Source organism: Ambystoma mexicanum, chromosome 2q (genome assembly GCF_040938575.1).
Source record: "Ambystoma mexicanum isolate Mex_15411 chromosome 2q, UKY_AmexF1_1, whole genome shotgun sequence".
Taxonomy (NCBI): Eukaryota; Metazoa; Chordata; class Amphibia; order Caudata; family Ambystomatidae; genus Ambystoma; species Ambystoma mexicanum.
Window position 1 is genome coordinate 1,412,479,015 of NC_090924.1, and position 27,060 is coordinate 1,412,506,074.

At 47.4% G+C, this 27,060-nt stretch overlaps 1 protein-coding gene across 2 annotated transcripts in view; it reads left to right on the plus strand.

The window, feature by feature from the left end:
• Window positions 1-27,060, plus strand: part of ANKRD28 (ankyrin repeat domain 28) — a 1,823,421-nt gene that overhangs the window by 721,152 nt on the left and 1,075,209 nt on the right. For both annotated transcript variants that reach the window (XM_069648906.1, XM_069648905.1), the window contains exon 7: window positions 9,141-9,283. In XM_069648906.1, coding sequence (XP_069505007.1) covers window positions 9,141-9,283 — 143 coding nt within the window. The remainder of the gene's footprint in view (window positions 1-9,140; window positions 9,284-27,060) is intronic.

Sequence of the window (27,060 nt, forward strand, 5' to 3'; positions counted from 1 at the left end):
GCCCGCTGTACTGCCATTTTCTGCTCAAACTTCCCGTGCTATGTGGGCGACACTCAAATCATTTTCAGGATGCCCTCGGCCGCCACCTCTACCTCTTTCATCGCCTAACTGCCATTCAAGGTTGGTGTGCTGCCAACTATCTCTTTCTGGATGCCAGCAAGACAGAGATCCTCCTCATCGGCACACCATCACCATCCTTCCCCCTCACTCTCTGGCCGGCCTCCCTTGGCCGCCCTCCTATCCCCACCTGCGAGGCCAAGAACCTCGAGGTCACCTTTGATTCCACACTTTCCTTCACCGCCCACATCACTGATGTCTCAAAAAAGTCGATCTTCTTACTGCACCTCCTCTGAGGTAATCTGCCTTTCCTCTCCTTCCCCCAGAAGCTTACCGTCTCCCAAGCTCTGGTTCTCTCTAGGTTGGACTATTGCAACAGCCTATTTCTTAATCTACCTGTCTCTACTCTCCACCCTTTGCAACTTATCCATATCAGGACTGCGAATCTTGTCCTTGGCCACAAGCCCTGAGATCGTATCTCTCTAGCAAGCACTGAAATTTCTCCATTGGCTCCCAGTGGATGCAAAGATTAAATTCAAAACTCTCTGCATTGTTCACAAGGCTTTCTGGGGCCTGGGTTCAACATACCTTCAGCTATCCTTCAGCAAATACCTCCCATCTCGAGCTCTTCGCTCCTCCACCTCAAACTCCTTCAGGGTCAGGCACTTCTCAAAGAAACAAACTGGGGGTAGATCTGTCTTCGGCTGGGACCTCCCTGCCACTCTAAAACTTGAGGAAAACCATCTCTGGTTCTGGAAGCACCTGAAGACCTTCCTCTTTGCTTCTGCCTTCGCCCCCCATCTCCCATGGTGATTGTGTTCTCCATCGGCGACCATGTACCTGGCCAACCTCTATCCTCCGGGCTCAGGTACCTGCTCACCCTGCCACCCTCGCGCACTGCCTTATGGCCACCCCTTGCACTGGGGTCTGTATCTGTACCCATATAGTACCCCCATTTTTCTTCCTGCATTTATCGGACCTTCCCAGCCTGCTGCCTTAAACCCAGCACTTGCCACTCGCTGGCTGCACTACCATTGTTTCTTGCCTTTTTTATTTATTAATTTGTTTATCTGTTTTTCTTCTCGCTCTGCACTCTCATTTTCATCCCCTCCCCCTGTCCCATGCACTTGCTCGTTCTCAATGTCACTGGGCCTAGTAAGATCGTTGTTTTTTGTTCTTCCATGTTCCCCTTCCCTCGTCGCGCTCTGAAACACTTGTGTTTGAGTGCGGAAGAAATAAACAATCAAACAAAACAAACAAACCAAGGTGGGGGGAATCTGCTGGCCTTCAATCCTTTCCCATTATCGTAGTGGTTTGGTGGTAGGTGGGAGCAAACTGTGTAGATCCTTCGCCCAGTTAACTAAAAATATTAATTTGATTGGGGGCGCTGTTGCACAGTGTCAGAAATGGCTGCGGCCTGAAGGCGCTCCATCGGAGGCTCAGGAACTCCGTCCCACGGGGAAGCAACAACTATCGCCAGCTACGCTTTAAATCAAAATTCCACTTCAGTATTTGCTGGAGGACCCCCTTGGCTTTGCACACCGCGACCCGTCTGCATCCTACGGCGTAATGGACCTGGGGTGTCTGGCTGTGGCGGCCGTGTGGAGTTGGAACTCCCCCTCCCTCCGCTTTGTGGAGTTCTGCCGTTGCTGGATGTTGGATGGCCTGTGGGGACTGTTTGCGCGGCTGCCCGTGGACCGGGACGGTCCCTTTTTGGTCATGGGCTGGTGCTGATGGTCCTGTCCTCCCCCCCGGGGCTTCTGTGCATAGGGGTGCAGGCTGGCCCCCGCAGTGAAGGTGAAGCGGTTGTGCCTCTCTCGGTCCTGGAAGCTTGGACGGCTTCCCGGGCCTTGCTCGCTTCGAGTCGCTGCGGGTTCTGAGCTCGGCCCAGGCCGGGAGGTGTGTGCTCGAGCTGCGGCGTTGAAGGGGCGAGGCTGGAAAGGAGGTGAGTTGGGTGCCCCCTCTATCCCGCTATATTATACACTGAGGGAGGTTTCTGCAAGCCTGGATACAGTGCTCGCTCCCTCCGCGGTTGATCAGTGGGGGGCTCTGTGGGTCCTTCTCCCTTCGGCACAAAGCAGCGGGAGGAGGTGGCGGCTTGGCTGGGTTGGCCCCAAAGTGCGTGGTGCTGAGTTGGTACTTTTACCCCTGCCCTCCGCTCTCGGTAGGTGGTGCTAGGGTTCCATCCTGTGCCAGCAGTGGGTCTAGCTTCAGGATTGGTGTTGGCTCACTGTTGGGACTCTGAGGTGCCAATATTCTGGCGAGTGAACTGTTTTTTATTTATTTTTTCTTCTTCCCCTCTAAGTTGGCGCTCGGGGTGGAATTTATAGGTACGCTGGGGCCTTGTGAAGGGTGCTGGAGGGTTGTTATACCTCCCTCCTGTGCCCAATAATCCAGCTGTGGGCATGAGCCTGTTTTTTTTTTTATTTTTATTTTTTATTTTTTTTAAATGCACTTGGTTCCCTTCCTACCTGTTCCCATGTGGGGGTGAACTGTGGGTGTGATCAGGACATACTCCATTTCGCTTAGAATGGGCAACCAGAAACGGCAGGCCAAGATGGAACAATATGCTATAGCAGACCGGGTCCTGTCCGATCAGGATGGGGGGTCCGGGATTCCCGCATTGACATTCAGGCCCTAAAAGGCAGTACGGACAGTCTTGGGGCCAAAATATATGCTTTAACTTGTAAGGTGTCGGCGGTGCAAATCGAGAAACTGTGTGGGGCGATGTCAGAGGCGGAGCAGAGGATAGGGGAAGGTGAGGACAAGATTGCCGCTCTTCAACGAGAGGTGGCATCCCTCCAACAGACGGTCAAGAAAGTTTCTGTTAAAAATGATGAGCTTGAAGAGAGGTCTAGGAGAAATAATATTTGGATAACAGGGGTGGCTGAGAGCACACACGTTGATAACATGGAACTTTTTGTTGAACAGCTCCTTAAAGAACTCCTGGACAATCCACCAGTCACTAGTACGTTTATGGTTGAATGTGCCCATCGTTCGTTGGCGGTCAGACCCCTGCCTGGGGCTCCGGAAAGGGCCATCAATGCCCGTATTTTCAATTATAGGGATCGTGACACCTTGCTGCGAGTGGCTAGCGAGAAGAAGACTTTACAATGGGGCTCTGCGATAATTTGTTTATTCCCTGATTTCAGTCAGCAGGTGCAGGACCACAGTAAACTTTTGTAAATGTAAAGGGTATTTTGAGGAAAAAGGGTACTTGCTACTCAATGATGTACCCCGCGAAACTTGGTGCAGGATGGAAAGGTCTCTTTTTTTTTTTTTTTTTTTTTTACCACTCCTGAATCAGCTGAGAGGTTTGCCATGAACATTCCAGATCCTAGCCCTCCCTCCCGGGGTCCTCATGACGGGGTCGGGGCCTGAGGGCGCATGTGGTTGAGGTGTGAAACTATGCCAACTCCTGGCCTTAGCTGATCTTGAGGCCAGTAGGCATTGCTGGAATACAGTAATGAGGACTCCCTCTAAGTGGGATACCACAGTATAATGTAACAATTGTAACAAGTTTTCGGAGTCGCAGTAGCCGCCAGCTCCCCCCCCATGCCCAGTGGCTACTTAATTATGTTATCTTTGGTGCTTGAGGGGTTTAGGGTGGGGGGTGGAAATAGGGAGCCAGTAGGTTGGGGTTTCTGGCCTGGGCAGGGGGCGGGGCTCTGGGTTAGTTTTTTTCGTTTATTGGTGGTGTTGGTGTTGCTGGTTTGGGGTAGGGGGAAGAGGGGGCCTAAAGGTGCAGGCAGTAATATAAGAATGGGTACTGGTACTGTCGGTACACGGTGCAAATCACAACGGTCTAGTGTTACACCTGGTAATGCACTCCCGTAGTGGGTGAAGTTCAGCGTGGAGGGAATATAACCATTTTAACGTGGAATATACGTGGGTTTACAAATAGTAAAATAACTTGTTTAATCACAAATTATGCAAGGAACCATCATGCAAATGTTTTGTGTATTCAAATTTAGCGGGCTGGAGGGGGGGTCCATAGGTATGGGTCCTCCTATTCCTCTCACTCCCGGGGGTAGCTATATACATACATAAAAGCCTTGAGTTTAAAATGCATAAAGTGGTTTCTGACTCGGATGGCAGATTTGTTTTGGTTGCGGGAGAAATATCTGGGTGGCTCATCCTTTTCATTAATGTTTATAGTCCGAATTATGACTGCCCAGAATTCTTTCAAACGTGCGCAGATCACCTACCTACATTTCCCCAATATGATGTGGTTTGGGCAGGTGATTTCAATGTCACTCTTACATTGGATATGGACAGATCCTCATCTGCACACACTACAACACCTCGAGCGGCCCAGAAGTGGGGGTTAATAGTGAGGGATTACTCCCTGGTTGACTCCTGGAGGCTGTTACACCCCTTCGACCGAGTCTACGCAGGTCTATAGTGACCCTTACGAGGGAGATCAAGGATTTGGAAAGGGAACAAACTCAGGGCGATTCTGGGACTTATAAGATCGGTTGGGGATGAGGAGGGCGGTGTTTCATACGCTAATGGACAACGAAGAGCGATTTTTAGGGGACCCTATAGCAGCAGCTAAATATGCTGAGGGGGACCGCCCCAGTAGGACCCTTGCTTGGGCGATTAAATAAGAACAGCGCCACGATGCTATCCTGGAGGCGGAGGCTGAAAACGGGGATTTGGTTAGGGACAATGTGGCTATTAATGAAACCTTACGGATATTTTATGAGAAGCTGTATTCTACACAGCTGGAAGTGGGTCATGATAATTTCACCCAATATCTGGACAGGGTGGCATTGGGGTGGCTGGACCCGGAACAGGGTGCATTATTGAATGCTCCCCCCTCTGACCAGGAGATTCTTAGGGCGATGCACTCCCTCCCAAATGGTAAGGCACCGGGCATTGATGGAATCACAGCCGAGTTGTACAAAGCAGATGCCGTCTTGCTAATCCCGCCACTGCGGAGCATGTTCGAGCATGCCAGACTCGCAGGTACCCTCCCAGAGACTACCAGGATGGTCCTGGTCACGGTGCTCTTAAAACCCGGTAAGGATCTGCGCAAATGTTCATCATATAGGCATCTGTCATTTATGAATACCGATAATAAGATCCTGGCCAAAATTCTGACAGATAGGCTCCTTCCCCATATGCCCGCCCTGGTTTTGCCGGATCAAGCTGGGTTTATCCCAGGTCGATCCACCCAAAATAATTTGAGGAGGCTATTCTCATTGATGCACAGTATCAACGATGAAATTCCTATGGCCGTCGCGGCCCTCGACGCGGGGAAGGCCTTCGATTCTGTTGAGTGGCCTTTCCTGTTCGAGGTGCTCCGCAGGGTGGGCCTGGGCAATACCTTTCGACAGTGGCTTTGCCTGTTTTTTCAGCCCCTCGGGCAGTGGTTTATACGAATCAAAGGCAATCGGCAGCAATATTCCCTTCTCGTGGAACCTGGCAGGGGCGCCCCCTCTCGCCCATCCTTTTTGCTTTGGCGATTGAGCCAGTGGCCTGTGCACTGCGTGAATTCCAATTATGGGGGAGATTATGGCGTTTGGGGCCCTATCTGATTTACGGATCAATTGGTCCAAGTCAGAAATACTTCCTCTTACAGCTCGGGTGTCACTGGAGGATATTGGGGATGAGTTTGCTTGGTGCCTCCAGGGTATCTGGTATTTAGGGGTTTGGGTTTCCACTTCTCCCATTAAGCTGTATGAAGATAACTATTTGTCGACACTGGAAAGTATGGAACATAAGGTGGACACTTGGATGCGTCTCCCGATCTCTCAGGCGGCCAGAGTTGCGCTCACTAAGATGGTGATTCTACCCAAATTTGTATACATCTTTAATAATGTGCCTGTCTGGCCTCCCTTGAGATTCTGGGTGCGTTTCAGGAGCCTGCTGAACAGATTGATATGGGCTGGGGGGTGGGGGTCATCCTAGGTCATCCTAGGATCTCATTACATATACTATGTCGTCCGTATACCCAGGGTGGGTTTGATGTTCCCGACCTCACCCTTCACCTTATAGTTGCACAAGCCCAGTATGCAGTTTGGTGGTGGTCCCCTTCCCTGGATATCCCTCATACGTGGTTGGAGAAGGTTATAACGTACCGGGACAGTTTGACTGGGTTATTGGGGAGAGTGCAAACGCAGGGTCCCAGGTTGGAGGTACAGCCGATAATATCCACGCTTAAAGCACTTGACTGCCTGGCAGACAGGCTGGGCCTGGATTGCTGGTACTCCCCGGACATGGCTATTTACTATGTTCGGGACGTTCCACTCACTGAGGAGGTAGCTTTCTGTGGACAATTCAGGGCCCTGGGTATTCAGGTTTTGGGAGACCTGTTGGTGGAGGGTGGATATGTCACTTGGGAAGAACTAAAGGAGAGGAGTGACTGGACTCCTATAACGATGTTCCTCTACTAGAGGCTCAGGGAGACGCTGCGTTCTATCTGGCCTGCCTTCCCGGTATTGACTTACATAACCTCTACACAGTACAAGAGTAAAGTGGTCTCTACGCTATATAGAATAGTACGGGCTAACACCGCCCTCCCCTGGCAACAATATAGAAGTAGATGGGAGGAGAGTCTGGGATTTTCATTGTCGGAGGCTCAATGGGGTGTAGTGTGCACACAAACTAAGCAAATCGCTATGAATAACAGGCTGCGTCTGATTCACTTCAAGTTTATTCATCAAATGTACTATTCTCCAGCCTGCCTGAGTGCGTTCTACCCAGATAGGTCCCCCAGCTGCAAACGGTGTGGTAGGTCACAGGCTGATTTTCTCCATGTGTCCTGGGTATGCCCCCAGTTACAAGCTTTTTGGTCTAGGATCCAGCAAACCATGGCTGCTATTCTTGACATACCAATACTAGATTCCCCAGCTTTGTGGCTGTTGGCACTGGTGGAGTCTGGATCCAGGAGTGAGAGGCAGCTCTTGGGCATGGCCACGATTGTTGCAAGATTGTTAATTGCTGTGGCTTGGGGGTCTTCAAGAGCTCCGACTTTCTCAGAATGGATTTCTTCCATGTCTAGGTTCGAGAGACAAAAATCGCTATATATACAAAGGCTGCCGTCGAAAAGTAGGCCCATGGACTATTGGACTCTGTTTAGATGTTATCAAATGGAGCAGGAAAGGTCCCTGGATCCTTCGGACTGTGATCAGATGACGTAATAATGTATTTGAGAACTTGAGCCTGATGGTACCATGTTTGATATGAAAGTAGGATTGTTCAGTTTAAGGGTCGGAAAGTAGACGAAGGGAATCCTTCACATTTTGTTATGATAAATTGTTTTTGTGTTTTGCTGTCAGTACCACTTAACATGAATTGTTTGTGCAACTTGGGGCAGGGATGGGTGAGGTTTGGGAAGGGGGTGGTGGGATAAGGTTGGGGTGGGGTTAGTGTTGATTGTTTGTGTTGCGCATGTTTACGTGTAATTTCAATAAAAAACAGTTTTAAAAAAATATAAATTTTATTCCCTTTTGGCAGAACACTATTGGGTGATTTATTTTGATAAAATTCGAAATTAACAAAGCAAACTTCCAGCGTGTGCTGAAACTATAGCCTATAATTTAATTGGGTAATCCTTTTTGTCCTGTTGACCCCAATTTCTTTAAGGAAGAAGGGTGTCTCTGTTCTTAAATCGGTACAATCTTTTTGTCCACCTTTCCCCTATCACAAGTTTCGGGGTGAGCTGGAAATCCAAAATTCTCAAATAATCCCAATTTTTGCTATCCAGCTTCTCCAACGCAGACCTTTTGGAGGGGGGTCCAAAATCCTTCAGTCACCCTCATTTTTCTGTCTGACTTTCCCGACCCAGACCAAAGTAGCGTCATTGAGCGGAAATCTCCTTCAGCACGCCTGTAGGACCAGATTTTTCCAAGTGCCCCAACAAAGCTCCAAGAGGGATACAGGGACCAGCCAGAGCGCAACGTATCACTGTCGAAGGCCAGCTCACCTATCGCTAAAGGAGGTTTGGGGCCTAGGGTCAGATGGCCAACCATACTAGTTGGTAAGCAGGACTGCCCTCAGCCTAGACCACCCGTCAGGAAAGAAGCACCCAAAGACCTACATTGGTCTAAACCAGTTTAAACCAATATGAAGGTTGCCATGTGGTCTCACAAAGAGCCCCTATGGTCGGAACACCCATTTTGAGCCACCCCTGTGGTTTCCCTGAATAAAGGGAACTCGACTACAAAATTGGAGAGCAGATTAAAAAATAACACATTGGTGCCCCACTGGCTTCCGAAAAGGTTTATTGGGTGCCTATTGCAGTAGAATTACTTGCACTACTAGTGAAGCCAAATCTAAAGTACAGTTGCCACCAACCAATGCCCAAAAACCAGTGTGAGGTGATATGATCACCCTAGGGCAAAATTGGGGTGCTGCTGGGACTGCGCGCAGTATTGGTAACCCAATGCCATATACCTTAAGGCTAATAGGGTTACAACTGCAGGGGACATGAGGATAAGTCACTCTGGCCACCAGAAATAAGTTAGTGATCCAAAAAATACAGTGAAAAATGCAAAAGATTAAGGGGTCTTATATTCCCCCCCCCAAAAAAAAGGCATCGTGTCTTAACACTAATTGTTTACTCTCTTGCAATTTGAAACAGATACTTACCTTCACAGAATGTAATATATTTTATAACTCATTGTGTGGAGAAATAGCTTATTAAATTTTAGTGTTGCATTGTACCCTTATTGCACTCCTTCCACCCTAATAGCTTTCCTTAACTATTCGGCCGTATTATCCCCTGGTGAGTGAGGTAAAGCGTTACAAGCTGTGGGTCAATCACTGTGCCCCATGAACATAGAGAACAACCACTATCCTAACATTAGGCCTGTGATCATCAGGGGGAGAGGAGGGGGGGGCCTTTCATAAAAAAAATTGAAAGCATAAAATATTTTCTGTAATGTATGGCTTTTCCCCTCAAACTAGGTTCTCAGGTGGGGGCCTTTTCTGCACACTGGTTTGTTCCTTATGCTAAATGTTTTTTGTATTGACCCCATTTCTTGGAAGATTATGAATCTTTAATGAACAATCCACGTCTGGCTGAAATCACTCAATCTATTGCTATTTTTGTTTCATTGTTTGCCTATATTCAGGTCACATTGAAGTTGTCAAGTTACTTGTCTCTCATTCTGCTGAAGTGACCTGCAAGGACAAGAAATCATACACGCCTCTCCATGCTGCAGCCTCCAGTGGGATGATTAGCGTCGTTAAGTATCTTTTAGACCTGGGAGTTGATGTAAGTGTACAGCATGAGAAATAGAAATTGCATGTCAAGCGACAAGATAAGTAGGTCTATCCACAATCCCAAACTGAAAATGTCTCCCAAGTGTGACCGTTGCATGTTTCTTGTTTTTTCCATGGACTTTGAGTGCCTACCATAACAGTGCTTTTCTTAAGGCATTTCAACATCATGAGAGACTCAGTACGAACACAAAATAAGTGAAAGTAAAATCTGTGACAAATGCCAAAGAGCCTATGTCTGATATAGAGGGCATGGGTACTCGAAGCGAATGAGCTAAACCAGAACCGATGACTAAGCAGGATACTTTAAACTTTGGCTGTTCAGATGTTTTGGACTATAACTCCCTTCCACCTCAGGCAGCATAGCTAATAATGTGAGGGATAATGAAAATATCTGGAGAGCCAAAGTTTGCAGACCCCTAAAGTAGTACATCAGGGTATTGTAACCACTCTCATCTTTCTCTACTGTAGGGCCTCCTGTGCAGGATTTGCTAAAAATGCTCTGTGCAACCTGTTGTAGTTTTTTCCTTGTATCAAGGAGGTTATCCAACTACAGGCCTCGAAGGCCAGAAACATGTCTGATTTCCAAAATACCCCATATTAATATACATGTGTATGCAAGGAGTCTTAATGTATGCACATTGTTTCTTGTGGGGGATATCCTGAAAACCTGTCAGGCTTGCAGTATTCAAGGCCTAGAGTCGGACACCTCGAAGTCATGATATTGCGAGAGGACCAGGAGGCCTTTAAGACATGGTGGGTTCCCAAACGCTTTACTCGTGTGCCTTTTTAATGTGAACGTGTAAAACAACATTGCAGCAGTATCACCTTGAGGCACTTTATGCACTAGCCCAACTCCACCAAGTGGTGTTTTTCATGGTAGTTGGATATAGAAGTTTAGATGATGTACAGTTTAGGATTCCAAGGTGTAGCGAAGCCAGGAGTTTCTAGACCCAGCCCATTATAATTATATTTCTGATACTTGTTAATCTACTTAGAATCACATGCTGTGCATATGGTCCGACATCCAGTGGTAACCGCGGAGTATTGCATCTTATCTTTCGGGGGACCGAAAGTGGACGTCGGCATAGGCGTGTCTGAAACAGTATACCTATCGTGACGTGTGTAGTACCCAAAATCCCTCACGCGCCGAGGTCCCTCAGATTGTTTTTTTCCGCCCAGATAACTGGTCGCCCTATAGCAGAGCTCTTCATGAGACATTTTTTATCTTACCGAATTGTCGGTTTAATCCCCGTTAAGTCACTTCGTCTATCAAGAACATCTTCGACAAAGACTATGGGGGAACCGTCTACGGCTGTAGATTCCAGCACCTAAGATCCGGCGTTCGGACCTCCACGTGGTCGGGCCTTCTGGCCGGCCTACACAGTAGGGAGAATGGACTCGGGGGTTTGCCATACTGCTATGATGTCTTTTCTCTTTTCCACTTTTCCTTTTTGGCCTGGTCACCCTTCCCTTCTGCTATAGAAAGGACTCCATTTAGCTTCTGCCCTCTGTGAAGGGTCAGATATCTGTGGAAAGACGAGCACACTTTGTGTACGCTGGTCTCCCCCTAGAGCACTAAAGCGGTGTTCGGCGTATAAACTCCTAAACCTAATCCCAATCCCTTAAGGAGCGCCGGTTGAAGCTGTGGGCCGCATACGGTATGTCACGCATGGAGCCTCCCTCCCCTGCCGCGACACCAGCCGAGAGTGACGGGGGTACATCGGATGACCAAACGTCCAACGCGGACGTTGTAGACCTTGAGGCGGACGATTCTAGAGCCGCCACGCCCGTCCCCGACCCTTCCAGGCTCGACTCCGGTCTTGCTACCGGGACCACACCCGGTGACGGGGGCGTACAATCGCACCACACAACACACAACCCAAGCGCCCTCCTCGACGACGTCGAAGAAGGCGCAAGCGCCATCGGATCGATCTGATCCGAAGCCTTCCCCGCATCCGCAGCAGTGCATGACTGGGCTTAATAAACTTAACAAAGGCGCTAATCCACAAACTACACACGCCGAAGTTTCTGAAGAAGAAACTTCGACTTTCAAGGTTTCCAAGGCCCGTGCAGGCCCAAAAACTACGAGTAGGCCTCTAACTAGGCCTCTACCCGGGAAGCCATCATCGGAGGCGTTGTCCCCCGAATATTCGGTAACTATCAGTAAGAGCATCAACAGGATTGCTTCGGTGGTGGGCCTAGTACCGGTTTCGCCCACAGTTATGGGCTAATCCGCCGAAAGGTTTTCCACGGTTTTGGAAGACGATCCTGAGGACTCTTACGAAGAGAGCCAGGTACCCCTCTCAAGCACCCCGAGGAGATCCTCTGAACGCCTTAGGGCGGAGGACCCGGTTCCTGCTCAGCTGGGTCCATTTGGGTCATCCAAGTGGACCACAGAGCAATTTGAGGGGTATATGGATCGGCTGCAGCAGGTTTTCGGTGCTTCTGATCAACCTTTGCCGAAAAAAGCTCGGGTAGACCCTAACCCTCATACACAAGTTGCCCAACACCTAGATGTTCAACACTAGCTTGATTATCAAGAAGATGTCCAGAACGACACGTATAGACACATCTATACAGAAGAAGAGGAGACTTCTTTTCTGGACAATTATGGGGAAGATCAAGGCGCAACGGACAACTGGGAGGACACCCAGCAGGACGATCATAATTCTGATATAGTTTGCCTCGACTCTCCCCCATCCACACTGGTTAGGCAGGCTCCCCCGGTGGATGATCAAATGGCTTTCAACAACACGTTGAAAAAAGCAGCGGAATTCTTTAAAATTGCCACGATTGAGGCATTGCCTGAACAGGATTTTGCGGAAAACATTATTAATGACAAGCCTCCGGCTAGCCAGTCTATCCCTCTCTTGAGCTCTGTAAAGAGACGGCTGGCCCCTTCTTTACTCACACCCGCTCAGACGAGGGCTGTGAACCCAAGGGTTGAAAAACTCTTTCGGCCCTCCCCCACCGACCCGCTTTACATCAAAGGGCACGCAATCCCAGACTCGCTGGTAGTGACCAACACTCGCAAGAGAGCAGGTGTTCCCCTTGTCACGGGAGAGTCACCCCCGGACTAGGAGTCCAAAAGGTTGTATGTCTTAGGCAAATGGGTCACGTAGGCGGCTGTTTATACCGTCCGGATTGCCAATAACACAACGTTACTGGCCAGCTACGTCGACGCCCAATTGAACCTACTCCAGGACGGCCTCCAGGAGGTTCCGGAACCAACCAGAGCCAAGCTTCTCGCCTTTGTCTCGGAGGGTAAACTTGCCAATCAAAATGTTGTAAAGAATACCCTGGACTCCGTAGAGACAGCAGGCAGGTCTCTCGCACAGGGTACTCTCCTAAAGAGACACGCGTGGCTGCGCACGTTGGGTTTCAGGCCTAAGACCCAGGCATCCATCATCAATAAACCCATAGAAGAGGCCAACCTCTTCGGGAAGGCGGTAGACGATGCATTGGAGACAGCCAAGAAGGAGCTTGAGACTAAGTTGCTGCACCAAATTTCCCAAAAACCCTCTTCACAGAGGGGCAGAAATTCTTGGCGGTCCTTTCTAGGACAAGCCCGCGCCGCTCAAAATAATTTTGGCACGGGCAACTTCAACGCAAGTCAACTGGCTGCAAGCCCCACTTACTACCCCCAGAGGGGTCAGAGGCGCGGAAAGAATAGAGGCAGAGGCTCCAATTCCAGAGGTGCGTCAACCTCTGGTCAGAAATGACCACCAAGTTCAGGTCCCCTCCCATGTCTCCCCGGTCGGGGGCCGATTAACATCTTTCCTCAAGGCATGGGAGGGGATAACTTCAGACCAGTGGGTATTGAAGATGGTCCCCACGGTTATTGCGTGGAATTCGCCCGACCCCCACAGTTCAGACCGCCGAAACATCGACGCTTTTCACCGGAACATCTGCAGATCCTGGTCCAAGAGGTGGAGGCGCTGCTGGGAAAGGACGCCATAGAAGCCGTCCCGATTCTTCAGGTAAATGGGGGTATCTATTCAATATACTTCCTTGTACCCAAAAAGGATCTCACCATGCGTCCTGTTCTAGACCTGCGCCCAGCGAACAAGTTCATAAAGCCCCAGAAGTTTTGCATGGTAACACTTCAAGAGGTGATCCCATTGCTAAAACAAGGGGACTTCATGACAACATTGGATATGAAAGATGCATACTTTCATATTTCAATGCTGCCAGCGCACAGGAAATTCCTAAGGTTCATGATTCAGGACAAACACTACCAATTCAAGGTACTCCTCTTCGGCATAGCCTCGGCGCCACAGGTGTTTACCAAGGTCCTGGCAGTGGCAGCAGCACACCTGCGCAGACTTTCAGTTCCAGTTTACCCTTACCCCGACGATTGGCTCATCACGGGGGACTCGTTCGTTTGTTTTTCGAACACCCAAAAGACAGTAGACCTACTGTTCAGCCTAGGATTTTCCATCAACGAAAAGAAATCCAGCTTAGTTCCCAGCCAAGTAAAACAGTTCCTGGGGGCTCTCATTCGCACGGAAGACGGTCTAGTCTTCCCTTCCAGTGAGAGGGGTCAGAACATGCTCTCTGAAGTTCCTCAGTATGTAGCCAGTCGGAAGGTGACGGAACGCAAAGCTATCGTTTGCTAGGGATGATGGCGTCATGCATATACTTGGTCCCCCACATGAGGCTGCGCATGCGTCCCATGCAGGAGTGGCTCAACAGCCAGTGGTGTAAGGCCAGCGGACAATGGGAAGATCTGTTAGTTGTCTCGCCAGCACTCGTTCTCTCTCTGCAGTGGTGGTCGAGGGAGAACCTCTTAAAGGGGAAAACCTTCCCCACCCCTGCAGTGGAAGCCACTCTCACGACAGACGCATCTCTCACAGGGTGGTGGGCTCACCTGCTTCAATACAGCGCACGGAGTGTGGTCCCCTCAGGTAGCGTCCAACCATATAAACCTACTGGAGCTACTAGCAGTGTTCAAAGCATTGAAGGCCTTTCAGGAGCAACTGCAAGGGAAGACATTGCTGGTCCTAACCAACAGCACAACAATGTATTATCTGAACAAGCAGGGGGGCACTCTCCAGGGCTATCCTAGCTATCCCAAAACATCTGGATATGGGCTCTCAAACACAAGATGTTCCTGATATCCCAACATGTTCCAGGGGAACTCAATCTTCTGGCAGACGTACTCAGCAGAGATTTTCCTCTGCCAGAAGAATACAAATGGCGTCTGCACGAAGACATTGTATCCAACGTCTTTGCAGAATGGGGGTTTCCAGAGATCGACTTGTTCGCTACTCAGGAGAACGCCCAATGCCCAGATTACGCCTCCAGGTACCCCCAGAACCGATCCAAGGGGAACGGTCTCTGGATAACTTGGTCGGGGAAATTTGTTTGTTTCCCCCCCTCCCCCGACTCCCCTTCTAAACAAGATAGTGCACAAGATGCACCAGGAACCAGTCACCATGATTCTGGTGGCTCTAATGCTCTAATGTGGGCCCGCCAACCCTGGTTCGCGCACCTGATGGAAATGTCCCTCTCCCCACCAGTCAAGCTGCCCTGCCCGTACAACATGTCTCAGTACAGGGGGGATACTCTGCCCCCATGCCCACAAACTCTGAACTTAGCAGCCTGGCTCCTGAAGTCATAGAGTTTGGACATATGCAACTCCCTCAAAGATGCATGGACATACTGAGGGAGGCAAGAAAGCCTAACACACGTTATTGCTATGCCAGCAAATGGAAACGTTTTGTCATTTGGTGCAGTTGCAAAGGCGTCAATCCCACCGATTGTTTGCCTTCACACATTGTGTTATATCTAACCCATCTGTTGGACTCTGGGTTAGTCTTCAATTCCTTAAAGGTTCACCTAGCGGCCTTGTCAGCCTACACCACGTCACAGCAGAAGGTGTCGTGGTGGGAAATACCTGTGATTAAAGCCTTTATGGAAGGGGTTAAAAGAATGTATCCCCCATCACTCACCCAGCCCCTGGGTGGGATCTAAATTTGGTTTTAACTAGGCTCATGGGACCCCCTTTTGAGCCTATGCATAAAGCTAGTCTGAAAGACCTGACTTACAAGACAGCCTTTCTAGTAGCTATCACTTCTATCAGAAGAGTTGGCGAACTACAGGCCCTCTCGGTCTTGGACCCCTTTGTTACAGTCCACAACGATAAAGTAGTTCTGCGCACTCATCCCAGATTTGCGCCAAAATTTATTTCTAAGTTCCATGTGAACCAGTCAATCGAACTACCCACGTTCTTCCAGAGACCTACTAACATGGCCGAAAGAAGCCTTCACACACTGATGTACGCAGGGCAGTCATGTTCTACATGGATAGAACTAAACCACTGAGGAAAACTAAACAATATTTTGTTTCAGTGGCAGCTGGTAGAGAAGGGGGACCCTGTCTCTAAATCAGCAATATCAAGGTGGATTGTCAGATGCATCACACTATGTTACACTCTTGCAAAGAGAGAACTGCCCTTTAAGCCTAGAGCACATTCTACTCGAGGCACTGGGGCATCCATAGCATTCATTGCAAATGTTCCCCTAGAGTCCATTTGCAAAGCGGCAACCTGGAGTTCTGTACACACCTTTACAAAACACTATTGCCTAGACACTCATTCTAGGTCTGATTCTCAGGTGGGACAAGCGGTACTAAGACATCTTTTTTCTACTGTTCCTTCTCACAACCCACCTCCAACTCCGGGTACTGCTCGCTAGTCTATGCACAGCATGTGATTCTAAGCAGATTAACAAGCATCAGAAGACATGCATTACTTACCGTAAAAGCATTTTGATTGATTTCTGATGATTGTATCTGCTTAGATTCACATGCGCCCTCCCTGCCTCCCCGCTCGGGGTGGAAGGAACATAGACTTCTTACTACTTTCTCTTCATGTACTCACTCACTATAGCCTTGGGCTCCCTCATGGCAGAAAAAATACAATCGGATGGACCTCGGCGCCTGAGGGATTTTGGGTACTACACACGTCACGATAGGGATAGTGTTTCAGACACGCCTATGCCGATGACCCCTTTTGGTCCCCCGAAAGACAAGATGCAATACTCCGCGGTTACCACTGGATGTCGGACCATATGCACAGCATGTGAATCTAAGCAGATACAATCAGAAATGCTTTTACGGTAAGTAATGCATGTCATTTATAATTGGTTATTTTTAACGTGCCTAATACTGAAGATGTTTCTAAGCGTGGACCTTGGATTCGAACCTGTGTTGCTCTGCGTTGTCTTGCTTCCAAGACGGGGGCGTTGCCTCTGAGCTGTACTCCCCATGCCACTGAGCTGTACTCCCCATTGCCAAAGTTCACCTTTTTTGTGATGTTAAAGGTGCCACTTTCATTGGCACCTTTGATTTTATTCCGGTTCCATGTCTTTATCTCGAGAATTAAAGGCTGCACCAAAAATAGTTTTTGCCCCAGTTAATTTTGGCTGCCTTTAATATTCTAAACACTTGATTACCTCTCCTTCTACCCTTTGAAATCTGCAATTCACCCCTGAACCCCTGTTCAACCCCTCCCCCACCCTAACCCTGCCTCATACTCTCACCTTACACACACACACACACACACACACACACACACACACACACACACACACACACACACACACACACACACACACACACACACACACACACACACACACACACACACACACACACACACACACACACACACACACACACACACACACCGCCCAGCCCTCTCCCCACCACAAACTCTGTCCCCTTTCATACTCAAACACACACTTACCTGTAACCTGTCTATCTCAGTCCGCCTGTCAGCCACTGCACGCACTCGTGTGCCGAAGGGGTGTGACAGTTCCGATATAGAAAGACCGATTTGAGCCTTCCAGGAGCGGTCTTTCGAAATCATTATTTCTTTAAATTGTTTTTTTATTTTTATTAAAAGGTCTTTTGACCTAGAATGGTTATTCCTGCTAGAAAAGATTTCTAGTGACAGCCTTCGGCGGAAGATCACCGAGTGGGAGCTGACCTAGATGCTGTCCTGGGCAGTGCAAACCAAATTGAGTGTCCTCTTAACTTGCCTCATGGTTTCACTACCAAAGGTTGATAATCATATTTCTGTGCCGACCATAGTGCCTTAAAGTCAGATGTGTTCTCATATTCTGTACTGGTAATTTGCTGGGGCTTGATTTGGCCTGTGGTACTGCATGGCAACCACAGCCTTTATTTGGGCATACAGACAAAGCCCCTAAATTACACGGGCACAAGTGAAATATTTTGCATCACTGTTCTGTTTTTATTGGAATCCAGGTTTTCCCAAGTTGTGTTTTAAGGCTAGACCCACAGCCTTGTTTTATTATTTTTTTCGTGTCTTCTGCAACAAAGGTATTCCCTTATGAGTCTGGACAGCAGGTGGGAATGAGAATATTAAAACCATGTTTTTCACATAAATGGAAATGAACGTCTGGAGTATCCACCAATGTGCTTGATGTTAAAAAAAGAAAAGAGAAAGATCTGGAATGGGTAATGGGGATATAAGTAACTAGAGTGTACCTTACCTGCAGATATTGTAGAGGTGAACAGAAAGTAAGTGTGCACGCTATTTGGCAGAGGTGGTCTTATTTAAGCAATAAACATCTAGGCAGGGTGCCATTTTGCCTAATTTCAATCCTGGAACCAAGTTAAGATGCTCCCCAGTACAATATCATGCGCTAAAACCACCTACAGATAGGTTTATGCCGATTAGTACTCCGGGCAACCAGGAGTCTGGTAGGAGGCGCCAGTGTTGGATACATAAGGACAAGGGAGGGCACTGCGGGGGTGGTGATGGATGAAGAGTGTGACCATGCAGCAACTGAGCAGGACCATGGAGTGGGCAGGAGCAGCTGGCAAGGTGGGTTGGTGTGGCCAACGGGCAGCGTCAGAAAGGTGTGACAGGCCAGGAGATGCATGGCATGGATTGCACAGCATGGACAGCTGCCAGAAGATGGCCGTTTGGGTATGATCTGATAGAGGTAAGTGAGGCTGGTGATCCCTAGTGTGTTTGGAATCCGAAGCTCAAGAGGTCAAAGCGGGCTGCTTTGAAGCTGTTGCAACAAGTGCTGCCACAGACCACTCTAGTATGGTTAAGCTCTGCCTGCCATTGGTAATGCAAAGTCAGTAGGGGGGGTGTCTCCCTGCCTTGAGGCTACAGGGAACAGCTGGATCTCTGTCCTGCACCTCTTCAGATGTCCTCTCTAGGCTTGTGGAAGATGTGGACCGGTAGCTGGCCTGCATAATCCGGAGTGGGGGCTCGTCTCTGCTTGGACGTTGTGCAGTCAACAGTTGGTGTGCAACTTGCTAGGTGACTTTGTAGAGGAGTGCCAGCTTTGATGCTCTGCTGCTCTCTACCAGGAAGAGCGGCTTTGGCATAGCGGAAGTCCTTTTTTTTAATTTTAATCTTCTGACAACCTTCAGACCCTTGCTCGGTTACCAAGGCTGCTTCTCTTGTCTGTGGCACCAAAGATGTCCTTTGTTGTGGGTACTACAGACGTATTCCTTCATTTAAATCCAGAAGGCCAGACATGTGCTATTCAGAACTGTGAACTCTTGAATGAAGACCAGACCCAGTGACTCGCTAGATACAGCTGTCATATGAAGCACCTCTGCTTCAGTGACCCATGTCTCCCCTACGCTGCAAACAATAGTGAGACAAGTTTACCCGGAGGTCTTGTTTTTTTTGGTCGAATTTTGAGGTGCTTGGTTGCATACTCGATACTACGAAGCACATTCGGTAGCTTTTCTTTGTGGTCACTGCAGTCAGACTAGTAGTGGGGTGCTCTGCTGTCATCCCTGCCCATCGGGCTGACAGTAGTGACATATACAGCCTTTTGTAATCTGAGTCTGTGTTGCTTAGATTAGTTTTCTTCAACTGAATCCCTTCACCTTGAGTCCACACTCAACTTAGGTGTCCTAGTTTTCTTCATTAGCTTTTGGGGCTTTGTTACATAGCACTACCCACATGGATGGGAACTGCTACTCCCCTGGTTTTGAATCTCTGAGCCATGATGTCTGAGTCTCTTCCAAACTTCAGATTGACATGAGTTGCATAGTCTGGGGTGACTGGATAACTTCACCCCTCTGGCCCTCTTACCCTTCTGTCTTTTCTTTGAGTTCCTCCAGTCCCTGTGGCTCTGTGTGTAGATCTCTTATCTTTGCCCATAAACATTCATTGGTTCATTGATTTGCATTGGGAACTGCTTAGCCAATCCAAACCAGCCTTTTTATTTTAATGTAAACACATTTGTATATTGCTTTTGAGAGAGTTCATTCCTAAAGGGGCCTTTGCCCATCACCAAAGGTCCATGTTATAGATTGGTCCAGAAACATTTGGTGAGTGGTGTGTAGAGAACTATCCTAAAGGAGAAAACGGGCTGTCCATCGCTAGGTACAGTTAGACCCAGACACTGCACTATATGAGAAAAGGGATTTCTAGATACAGGAAAGATACATGCACATAATCAGAGACCTAACCAAACATGGATTAACAGTATTCTTTCCTATCGCCCACCTAGTGTAAGAGAATAATGCTATCAAGGAATTACCTCCCTTAACTGATTCATTGGGCAGGACAAGGCTTTTAAACACATAGGCAGATCATAATAGTCAGCTACTTTATTACAACTAAGGAGTACAGAGTCAAAATGGGTCCCAGTCTACTCCAGAATCCATACAGAATGTAAATGATACAAGTGTTAAAATTCAATGTTACTCCATGCTTGAGCATGCGCTTTAGTGATGTAAAATCATTGGTACTTCTAAAAAAAAATACCAAACTGCATGGAAGATTGCAGTCTCCAAGGTGGACCTAAAAAATGTCACTGTTCAGGTAAATACCCATTAGTCAAATTAAGTGAGTTTACACAGCTGTATATTTTATTTGGTCCCACAGTTGCAACGAAAGAGGGAAACATGTGGAAGCCCCTAAGAAGAGTTACAGCAGTGTTCGGGAACCAGCAGGCCAGGAAGAACTTGTTGAAATAGGCACACAAGCTCGCTTCAGGCAATGGAAAATCAGTGGAGGTGGGAGGGCGTGGGGTAATCAAGATCGTAGCAGTCCCAGACCCACCAAACCCCTAATGAAGATATTGTGACATGGGGATAAGTACCCCCGGTGCTGAATTTGGAAGATTCAGCCCAGGAACGACAAGATAATGGAGTTTGGGTGTAAAACTTAGGTTGGGCTTGTCACAGTTGGGTTATGCAAAGAAGGTTCCACAAGTAAAAAGGAATTCACAACAGTTTATCTACTTAACACTCAATTCAGTATTTCAAAATGCAAAAGCATCCTACATGAATGGTAAGTCTTACATTAACTGTAACGAGCACCATTTGCACATCAAATCAAAACACATTGATTAGGCCAGTTAGTTACAAAAGTAATAAACATGAGAAGAAAGACCCATGTGTAACATACCATAAAACAAACCTCAAATTCACAATTCCAAATAAATCAACCCCCATTTCTGTTTGATTTAATGATCCACGTTGACAATGCAACACCGGCAGTCAAGACTCTTTGGCCATTTTTAAAATAATTCCTTCTAAGTGGTAACTGTATTCCCACAATTCTAAACATATCTAGTTATAAAGTAGAGCCTCTTGGACCATAACCCAGCAAGGTTCAAATGACCCAAAGCAGCAGCACACAGAGCACCGAAAAGGAAGACCCACAAAGCTGAAGCACAAGTATCCACAAAGAAGGCCAAAGGAATCGGACCATGGACCGCTCAGGGGGACGAGAACCGTGAGTCTTCTAGAAACTGCCCCATGACTGACAAGCCACGAGACCACCCAGGAGAACCCAAAACTGAGACAAGGAAGCAGCAAGCCACTTGACGCTCAGGCCAGGAAGAGGAGGCTCTTTAAGGTGCTTTGACCAGAGGGATTTTACAGAGAAGCAGTGCTGTAGAAACCAGGAACACTTCCCAAGAACAAACAGTTGAGCACACAAGGTGGACTGGTAGTGTGGGCATATATTGCAAGGGGGAGGAGGGAAGAAGCAAAGAAAGAACTCTGGATGAGATTCCACCTGCAGGACAGGAACAGGGAGAAAGGACAAGAGAGACTGGGTCCAGCCAGTATGGCCACACCATGTTCCTCAGGAGCAGTCTTCCAGCAATTTGGGTAATCATCTTGGGAATGCGCAGTGTGTCCTACTGAAGTGACATTCACCCAGTTGCTGCCTTAAGCCAGCCCTCCAATCACATCACCGGGTGGGGCACTATTTTTTTCAGACAGACAAAAACCACCAAAAACACTGAGCCACTAACATTAGATGTATATTGGGAAGTCTAGAGTATTTAAACCATACTCCACCAGTTTAAGATCAAACTGAGGGTGCCTTTGTGGCTCAGTATAAGCACCAGTTAGCAAAGCGAACATATTAGTTGTGCCTCGTGGTCCACGTATTTAAAGGAATGGCTCAAAACAAAATTGTCTGAGAATGGCTTACAAAAATGAATTCTTCCCCCAATAGATACTAGATGGCTGTATCGTGCTAATAATATGCATTAAATGTGCCTACACCCCTTGTGAAGCCAAAACTAGATTGCAGCTGTCACCAGACAATTTCAGGGTAATAGAAACACCCTGCGACAAAAATAGGTAGTAGTGAGACGAAGGACAGAACCGAAAAAAGAAATTCAGTAAAAGTCACTCTGGCCACAAAAGAAAAGTTGAAAAACCAAGCAAGCCAGTAAAAAGATTAGGGGTATTGGAAAGTTAGGGTGCCAGAACCCCAATAATAACATTATTCTTTAAAAGTTCAACAGAACTTTTGTTGGTCTCTTGAACAGTTTAAAGACCCTGTGAGATCATGTTGGATTTGCTATTTATGAAAAGTGGTGTACTTAACTGTAAATTGTAGATATTTCTTTTGACTTCCTTTTTGTAAACATTGTGGCAAATTGTGTTCTCCCCTTTGCCCCAAAGAAACCTGCACCTCTTTACCTGGGCAACTGGCACTCACAGGGGGGGTTGGGTCCCTTATGCAGACAAAAAGCCCTGAAAGTGTGGCGAGGAAGAGTAATAGGAACTTGAGCTGGTTTGATACACACTGCAGCTCGTGAGGAAAGGCCCCAGCCTCTCCCTTTTGACCGCATCAACAAAAGCACATACACTCAGGTGAACTCTGGTTAAAAATTTCCAGTGGCGAACCTGGAGTGACATATGCCTAAATTGTTGAAATAAAATACCTAAAGGCTTGACACGGCGTAATAATAAATAAAAGGGGAAATTTAACCAAAGAGTGCATAAAGGTAAACAACTCAAAATGGAGACTATTTGACCAGACCTGAATTGTGAAAGGACAATAGTGGAAAACACCCTGCTGACCAATCATGTCTGGATGTTTTCCCAATCAATCCAAAGCCCGCTATAAGATGACTCTGACTATATAAGTGTTAGGGGGAATTCTCAGAGATGTGCTAATTCTCTTCTACCTTAGAGACCCCCAGCTCTTTTGCTGGACTTTAGGACTTTTAATTTTTATCGTGGAGAGAGTAAGACCTTTTTCCCACTCTCATGTATTTTTCATTGATTTTAGCACTGTTTCTTTTGGTTTTGGAGTCTGACAATTCCATAGGCATCATCTTTTTTCATTGGGACACCCTGCACCTTCAGTGCAGTGGCACAGGGAAGTCTTTCAGATTTCCCAAAGGTTTAAATACCTTCTCTTGGTTAAACTACTGTTTCTAGGAGCAGTACCGTGAAATTAACTTTACTTTTTGTAACTCGTAGACCCAGCACACTATCTTAAATAGAGTGCTGGAGGGGTTACTTGGTATCCCCTTTGTCTACTTTCTCATGTAACATGTTTGTTACCCTTTCTACAATTAATTGCTGGTGTCAGTGGTTTACTTTTTTCTACCATTGTGTGTTTCTACCGTAGGCTGCAAATGCAGCTGCAGTAAATCACCAATGGGTGCCCATTTTGTCAAAATCCCAAGATGAGCTCATCTGGAAATCCTCTTGTTGCTGGCTGTACTTCATTGCTGCTGCAGGAACCGAGTGCCAGGGAGAGTAACACCAGAATCGAGTGCATCGTTTTAAGCTGGACCCGTGCTCCAAGAAGATCCTCCGGACTCCCTCGAAGCAGGGCTGGTCAAGCCTGAGCCACCTCAACAGAGTGCTGGACCACAGAAGCAAGGAAAGTCCACAGGGTGTCCAAGAACCGCAGTGGTGCTATTCACGAGAAGCTGAAACCACGAAGTGCTGCTGATCTGAAGTTGGCCCATTGCTGCCGCCAGCTTTCGAATCGTAGTGCAGGAGTCCCCAGACATCCTCACTCTTGTCCCCACGACTGAGGCCCATACTACAACAGGAACAGAAGCCAGTTGGAACCAATTCCTTCAGACCAAAGGTACTGTAAATTAAGGGGTACCTACCTCTTGCTGTGTAGCTTGCTTGCTTTCATTTGAGACCTGCGTTTGTTGCCTTTTGCAGAGTTGCTTGCAGCTCTGCCCATCACAAGCCCCCCCGGCCTTGTGACCCAACAGTGATTTCATTTTCTACAAAGATCTCTAAAACATTGTGCAAGACTTTTCACCTACCGTCAAGAAGTGCTTCAGCTCCCCGAGACTTTGCTCAAGTGACATTGGCTGTCTTGGCTCCCTGAAAGACTCTTCTAACCTCTGACTTTGTGTTTTAACTATCCCTACAAAAAGTCATATATACCTTACTTGTATAGCTGGGAAAGGGTCAATCTACATTGCATTGGGAGTTCAAAGTTGCTTATCTGTTTAAGAAACTTGTTTAACATTGTTCCTTCCCTAACCTTTTCCTTTTGACACCAAACTCAGTATTGCTCTAAATGTACCAGTGATATATCAATGTCCTAGTTAGTGAAGTCAGCTCAGGGTGTAGGAAGTGTCTGTGCCATCCAAAATGGGTATCTACTGATTTATTCAAACTGAGAGAATTTATTTTAAATTATATTTAACGGTTACATTTTTGCTCCCTTCTGAAGAAGGCCTACTGAACTGACTGTTTAATAAATACTTGTTTAATCAAGAAACGGTGTAAGTGTTATTTGGATACTTATCATTGTGATACTCAGTGGCAATGCTCCAGCTCACATTGACCCCTCTTGAGATAAGCCTGGCTACTCACTCTTAACAACTTGAGTAGTACAGACCTTTAGAAACGGTTTGGTTAACTATTGCAAAGAGGACAAGGCTGGTGCAGTCTCTCACAGGGTACTGCATACAGTCTTGCCTAACAATGAGCAGGGCGTGTCAGTTGAAGATTGACAGTCGCGTTTTCCATGTCTCCTTTATACTCCAGCACCCATTTGTCCTGGCACCCATCTGGGTCAATTGCTATCTTGTTCCTTTCCTGGGGTTGCGTCATACAGTTAAGTCTTTAAAATGCTTTTGAAGCCCCACCCCCTCCTCAAACGTGGGTCTGCCAGAGTTCTGCAATAGTGGCCCGTCAGAAACAGTTAATCTTAAAGTTGTTATGCGTGCGATCTTCCAACACAGTTCCGCTAGAGTTATACGTCGGGCCATGATGAACAGTCACTCTCGAAGTTCTTAGGCGAGTGATATTAAACTACTTGGTTGCCAGTCTGCAGCGGGTACCGCTCCATGGCCCTGCTGTTCACTGCTGGCTCTCTTACTTTTGGATTGCTTGTTCCCCATCTCCACAAGGGCCTCTAGAGTTTGTAATCTTGGAAAAGAGGAAAAAGAACTCTAGCAAGAACAGGGCATGGCAGCTATGGCGGAATAGCAAGTCATAAGTTGCAGTTGCAGCAATGGATATGTTTGTTAATGTTAAAGGATATTTGTACCAGGCACCATCACCCCCGGAATGGTCTTCTGGCACTCTGGCCGATCTGAAAAGGAAAGTGGGTGCGGGGTGAGTTTGTGGGAAGGAGCGGGATAAGTGCAAGAGAGCATTGATTTGCTGTTGGCAGCTTCAGTTCGGTTAACTCCATTCGCTGAGGTTGGGGGTGCTCTCCGGTCGGTGGCCGTCATGTGCTGTTGTGTGAAGCTGTGTGGTTTGTTTCGTTGTTGCAGTGTAGTGAAGTTTGTGTGGTTTGTTGTGCATTAGGGTTGTGGTTGCGTTTGGTTAGAGTTGGAGAGGTGTATGCAGAGGGGTGAAATTGTTAGTGGGTTGGTTATTGCCCTCGCTATGTAGAAGTGACGTGTGCTAAATGTCCACGTTCTTTCTAGATGTGGCGCCTGAATATCTCTGCATTTCTATCTAGATCCGGCACTGGCTAATAGTCACAATCCTGCCTATATATGACGCACGCCAATAGTCATAATTGTATCCAATCCTATTTAAATTTTACGCAAGCTAGTGTTCACAATTGTCGCTAGCTGTTAAGCAGTTTAGTCTTAATGTCCTGGTCTGCTGTGGTCTGAGGGCAGGTAGAGTGGCAGGGCATCTGGTGTAGAATGATTGCTCACTGCTGGCCTCCCCTGTTGACACCTGCCAACACAATCTGGAGCCTCCTTTGTGGGAGCCGCCCTTTGCCTTGGGGCTGCACAGGCAGAGGACTGCCCTGGGAAGGTCAGTTATGTGGACGTACCAATCGGGGGAGGTTGGCAGGCTGGGAGGTGGTGGGCGGGCCTGGCAGAAAGCCAGACACAAAGGACTACACCCCAGGGACTGCACACTCTACATGCAGGCCAGCACAGAAAAACAGGGTCAGAATCTACAAAAACACAAGAGAAAACCATCACAATAGCTCAAATTGGACAAAAAAAATATTGAAAATTCACTCAAACCCCTCCCAATAGAGTACATGAAGCGGGCCAAAAATGGATTACAATGAATGTGGAACTACTCACTGAGCATCAACCAGCCCCTAAAGCTGCTCTCCAAGTGGGTTCCCTACCAGATCCTTCGAGATTGCAGTCCAGAAGGCAAGGGAAAAATGACTGCAGGGAGCAAGGTTGGGATAGGAGGAAAGGGATAGACTGTGGCCCACCTAACTCCCTCACCCCGTGTCACAAGTCTGGCTAGGCCCGCAGGGTTGTCCAACTTCAGTCCTTGAAGGCCTGAATCATGACGCATTTTCAGGATATGTCTAATCTTCATGACAATAGATTGGCATACATTTCGAATCATTGCATGCAAATTTATCTCATGAATATTAACAAGGGATATCCTGAAAATCAGGCATGTTTCCGGCCCTCGACGCCTGGAGTTCGAAAACTCTGCGCTAGGGCAAGCACCCCGGTAGTTTGCTTGCCCCAGGTTCAGAGGGGTGTCCACCCTTCCTTAACAGGGTTAGATCCTTGACCCTGTCGCAACACAAAAGAAGCGCGTTTCTTTTACTATAATTCACTGCCGAAACATCTTACTTAGTTTTTAAAGTGGCTCTTTTTCATTCACTGCCACAAATGTGCTCCTGTCTTCCATTATTAGTTGAAATGGCACATTAAAAAGAGTTTTGGGCTTCTTTGTGGATTGTAGCAATGAATGTACTTTCATTCCCACGCCATCTTGCACAGAAAATATATTTAAAGCCTCACCATTTTATGGGTAGTTTTTGGAAACCTTGTTCTTACTGATACCATTCATAGGAGAGGGTCAAAATAGCATTGAAGTCTGTGCCCAAAAGAAATATGAAAGAGGCGAAAGTATAGAGAATGCCTGAAAATCATTGTAGATGTCTGAAATTCTGTTGCGCTAATGCTATGTACGAGTAGTTAGTCGATTTTCTTTCCCTTGAGGGGTCTCGCGTTGTTTTTTTCCCTGTTTTTATAAGCTAGGTTTGGGCTCTGTGCTGGGTTAGGAGAAGTGTGACAGTTG